General features: G+C 34.3%; 1 protein-coding gene across 1 annotated transcript in view; it reads left to right on the forward strand.

The window, feature by feature from the left end:
- The window catches only part of LOC111139305 (ankyrin repeat domain 26), a 131311-nt gene that overhangs the window by 102902 nt on the left and 23157 nt on the right, over positions 1-5252 (forward strand). Inside the window, exons 35-36 of the mRNA XM_022491551.1 lie at positions 1536-1648; positions 3115-3244. Of these exons, the coding sequence (XP_022347259.1) occupies positions 1536-1648; positions 3115-3244 (243 nt within the window). The remainder of the gene's footprint in view (positions 1-1535; positions 1649-3114; positions 3245-5252) is intronic.

Below are 5252 nucleotides of genomic sequence, written 5' to 3' on the forward strand. Positions count from 1 at the left end.
CACCTGCTGTGGAAAATAGTACGGAGGTTCCTCAAAAAAATTAAAACAGAATTACCTTATGATCCAGCAATTCTGTTCCTGGGTTTATACCCAAAAGAACTGAAAGCAGGATTTCAAAAAAGTATTTATATATCCATGTCCATAGCAGCATTATTCACAGTAGTCATGAGGTGGAAGCAACCCAAACATCCATCAACAGACAGATTTTCAAAAAACATGATGGATATACGTAAGGGAATATTATTCAGCCTTAAAAAGGAAGGAAATTCTGATATATCCTACAAGATGGGTGAACCTGGGTGAGTAAAAGAAGTCAGTCATACAAATACAAATACTGTCTGATTTCACTAATAGGTGGTACCTAGAGCAGTCAAACTCATAGAGACAGAAATTAGACTGGTAGTCATCAGGGACTAGAGGGAGGGAAGAATGAGGAGTTATTGTTTAATGGGTAAACAGTTTCGGTCTGCTGGATGTAGAGTTCTGGTGATGGATGGTGGTGATGATTACCCAACAATATGGATATACTAAACGGCACTGAACTGTACTCTTTAAAAATAGTTAAAATATGGGGCGCCTGGGTGGCTCAGTGGGTTAAAGCCTCTGCCTTTGGCTCAGGTCATGATCCCAGGGTCCTGGGATTGAGCCCCGCATTGGGCTCTCTGCTCCGCAGGGAGCCTGCTTCCTCCTCTCTCTGCCTGCCTCTCTGCCTACTTGTGCTACTTGTGATCTCTGTCTGTCAAATAAATAAATAAAATCTTTAAAAAAAAATAATATCGAGAAGACTTAACTTTATTTGATGAACAAAGTAGTTAATAGAAAAGAAGAAATTGAAATGCTTGGAGAGAATAAGAGTATCTCATCCTAAAGTCAGACGACCATCAAAACTGTAATGGGGACTGCATAGGAATTTTTCAGAGATTGTCTTAAAAAGGTGTGATCTCACAAAACCCAGAGTATCTTAAGCTATGGATGAAAAAGTTTCTAGGGCATTTTTAGAAACTAAAATGTAAATATAGCCAGTTTTTAAAAATTTTTCATTAGCCCTTAGTATTAATATGGTTAAGAACCTCTGTATTGAACAAGTAAATTTTGGCAATTTACATTCTAGAAAATTAGTGATGAAAATGTAAAACCAGTTTAAGCTGTTTGAAGAAAGGTACTTATATTTGAAATATGTTTTTATTGGCATCAGGTTTATAAAACTACCTTATATTAAATTTAAAATTATAAATTACAAGCTACATTATATAAATTTAAAATTATAAATTATAATTTATAAAATTTATAATTTATAAATATAAAATTTATAATTTTAGGTTTATATAAATATAATATAAAGTTTTATAAACCTTTATATAATTATAAAATTTAAAATTATAAGTTATAATTTACAAAATTTATAAAATAAACTTGTGTTATGAACCTGTCTAAACATGTATTACTCATGAATTCATGAGAAATAATATTTTATGAAAGAAGAATGTTTACTGAGATTTTTAAAAATAATTTTCCTTAAAATTTTTCTTTCAAAGTCTGACGATGAAAAGGAACAGATAAAGAAATTTATTGAGTTAAAACAATCTCTTGAATGTAGTTTGAATCAAGAAATGAAGAAAAATGGTGAATTAGAAAAAGAGATTACTAGGTAAGACTAATATTTCAGATCACTTTAACCATTAATTACTTGATTTAACTGTAATTTTACTTTATTAAAACCTAAATACAAATTCTTGCCAGAATATTACACTTAATATTTAATGATTCCTTACAGTTCCTTTAACAGTAACAACTGCACTTTTCATTGTCCACCTTGAATAGTTTCTGCAAGTTATCTTTGTTTTTTGGTAATCTTTCCTTTTAATAGTGTTCTTCCCTTCAAACAAATATTTTAATGTCGAAAAACCTAGCTGTGTTATTGTTTAATCACATCAAAAGTTATCTTGGTTTAGCTTACTTTTTTATTATTTTTTTAATTTAAATTTAATTAATCAACATATAGTATATTATTAGTCTCAGAGGTAGAGTTCAGTGATTCATCAGTCTTCTAGAACACCCAGTGCTAATTACATCAGGTGTCATGTCTGTAATCCGGTTACCCTATCCTCCCACCCTCCTCCCCTTCAGCAACCATCAGTTTTGTTTCCTATGATTTAGAGTCTCTTGTGGTTTGTCTCCTGCTCTGATTTCGTCTTGTTTTATTTTTCCCTGCCTTCCCCTATGCTCCTCTGTTTTGTTTCTTAAATTCTACATATGAGGGAAATCAAATGATAATTATCTTTTTCTGATTGACTTCTTTTGCTTAGCATAATACCGTAGTTCAATCCATGTCATTGCAAATGGCATGATTTTATTTTTTAATGGCTGAGTAATATTCCATTGTACATATTTATGCACCACATCTTCTTTGAAGGCTATTATGGACATTGCTGCTGTAAACATTGGGGTGCAGATGCCTCTTTGGATCACTTTATATCTTTGGGGTCAATCCATAGTAGTGCAATTGCTGGATCATTGGGTAGCTCTATTTTCAGCTCTTTGAGGAACCACCATGCTGTTTTCCAGAGTGGCTGCACCAGTTTACATTCCCACCAACAGTGTAAGAGGCTTCTGCTTTCTCTGCATGCCTAACAACATCTGTTGTTTCCTGACTTGTTCATTTTAGCCATTCTGACAGGTGTGAGGTGATATCTCATTGTGCTTTTGATTTGTATTTATTTCCCTGATGCCAAGTGATGCTGAGCATTTTTTCATGTCTGTTGCCTGTTTGTGTGTCTTCTTTGGAGAAATGTCTGTTCTTCTACCCGTTACTTGACTGGATTTTTTGTTCTTTGGGTGTTCAGTTTGATAAGTTCTTTATGGATTTTGGATACTAGCCCTTTATCTGATATGTTACTTGCAAATATCTTTTTCCACTCTATAGGTCATCTTTTGGTGTTGTCAGTTGCTCCCTAAGATTATAATTTATTTAGTATGTTCTCAAACAATGTGAGATTGGAACAAATGAGAGATCATAATTTATAGACTTCCTTATATGATAGAACATATTATCTATTTAAATAATAAATATTTACTCTTAAAGAACCTGACTTACTCATTCTGTACTTTCCACAGATTTAAGAAACTTTTAAAAGCGACAAGAAAAAAGTTAAGTGAATATGGAAATGAAGATCTTAGTTTCCATGGAGATTTAAGAACCAGTCACACTGAAACGGATATTCAGATTAATATGCTAAAACACAAGGTAATTTTTAATTAGTTTTGGGACTCCAGAATCACTTGATTTTGGGAAATAAGTTACTCAGTGCTTTGAGCAGTGAAATACAGATTTGTTCTATTAATTTTATATACCTCCTACATTTTTTGGTAACAACTTTGAGATAAAAATGAACATAACATACATATTCAAAGAGTAGTACCACCATCAATTTTGGAACATTTTGTCACCCTAAAAAGAAACTTGTATCTTTTACCTGTCTCCCTATGCTAGTTTCCCCTTCCCTACTCTTGTTAGCCCTAGGGAACCACTACTCTACTCTCTGTCTCTATAGATTTGCCTATTTTGGAAATTTCATGTCAATGGAATCACACAATGTGTGGTCCTTTGTGACTGCCTTCTTTCATTTAGCATAATATTTTCATTTCATTTCATTTCAATACCTATTTTGTAGCATGTGTCAGTACTTTATTTCTTTTTATTGCCGAATAGTATCCCACTGTATGGACGTGCCGCATTTTATTTATTCATTTATTAGTTGGTGGCCCTTTGTGTTTGTTTGTTTGTTTAAGATTTTATTATTTATTTATTTGACAGAGACAGAGACAGAGAGAGAGGGAACACAAGCAAGGGGAGTGGGAGAGGAAGAAGCAGGCTTGTTGATGAGTAGGGAGCCTGACATGGGGCTTGATCCCAGGATGCTAGGATCATGACCTGAGCTGAAGGCAGATGCTTCGTGACTGAGCCACCCAGGCACCCTGGGTTGTTTTGGTTTTTGGTTATTGTTAATAATGCCATTGTGGACACACATGTACAAGTTTTTGTGTGAACATGTTTTCATTTCTCTTGCATATATACTTATAAAAGGAATTGCTGGGTCATATGGTAACTCTAATTCTTTTTTTTTTAACCCTTTAAGGAACTGCCACACTGTTTTCCAACATGGCTGCACCATTTTATATTTTCATTAGCGGTGTTCGAGGGTTCTCATTTTTCCTTTTTTTTGGCCAATATTTGTTGTTACCTGTTGTTTTTATTATAGTCATTCTAGTGGATGTGAAATGGCATTTTGTGGGGTTTTATTTATTCATTTGTTTCAAGATTTACTTAAATTCTAGTTAGGTTACAGTTAGGTTATGTTACATATTGGTGTCAGGAGTAGCATTCAGTGATTCATCACTTACATACAACACCCAGTGCTCATCACAAGTGCCCTCCTTAATCCCCATCATTCATCTAGCTTACCCCCTACCCACCTCCACTACAACACTGTTTTTCTCTATAGTTACGAATCTTTTATGGTTTGCTCCCTTTCTCTTTTCTCCCCCTCCCTATGTTCATCTTTTTGTTTCTTAAATTCCACAGATGAGTAAAATCTTATGGTATTTGTTTTTCTCTGACTGACTTGTTTAGTTAGGTATCATATACTTGATGAGTCCATCGATCTTGTGGTTTTGATTTGCATTTTTCTTAAAATAATGATGTTGAGGGGCGGCTGCGGGACTCAATTCATTAAGTATCTCACTTTAGCTCAGGTCGTGATCCCAGGGTCCTGGCATCAAGCCCTGCACTAGGCTCCCTGCTCAGCTGGGGGCCTGCTTCTCCCTCTCCCTCTCCCTCTGCAGCTCCCCCTGCTTGTGTTCTCTTTCTCTGTCAAATAAATAAAATGTTAAAACAAAAACAAAAAACTTAATTATGTTGAGCATCTCATCTTTCTATGTGTGTTATTATCCATTTCTATATCTTCCTTAAAGAATGAATCAATTATTTTGCCCGTTTCTTTATCGGATTGTCTTTTCATTATTGTAAGAGTTATCTACATAGCCTAAATACAAATCCCTTATCAGATATAAGATTTTCAAATCTTTTCTCTTATTTAGTAGCTTGCCTTTTCACTTTATTGATGGTGATGTTTTTTTTTTTTTAAAAGATTTTTTTTTATTTATTTATTTGACAGAGAGAGATCACAAGTAGACAGAGAGGCAGGCAGAGAGAGAGAGAGAGAGAGGGAAGCAGGTTCCCTGCCGAGCAGAGA

The sequence above is a fragment of the Enhydra lutris genome, unplaced genomic scaffold, assembly GCF_002288905.1.
Source record: "Enhydra lutris kenyoni isolate GAN:26980312 unplaced genomic scaffold, ASM228890v2 scaffoldscaffold99, whole genome shotgun sequence".
Taxonomy (NCBI): Eukaryota; Metazoa; Chordata; class Mammalia; order Carnivora; family Mustelidae; genus Enhydra; species Enhydra lutris.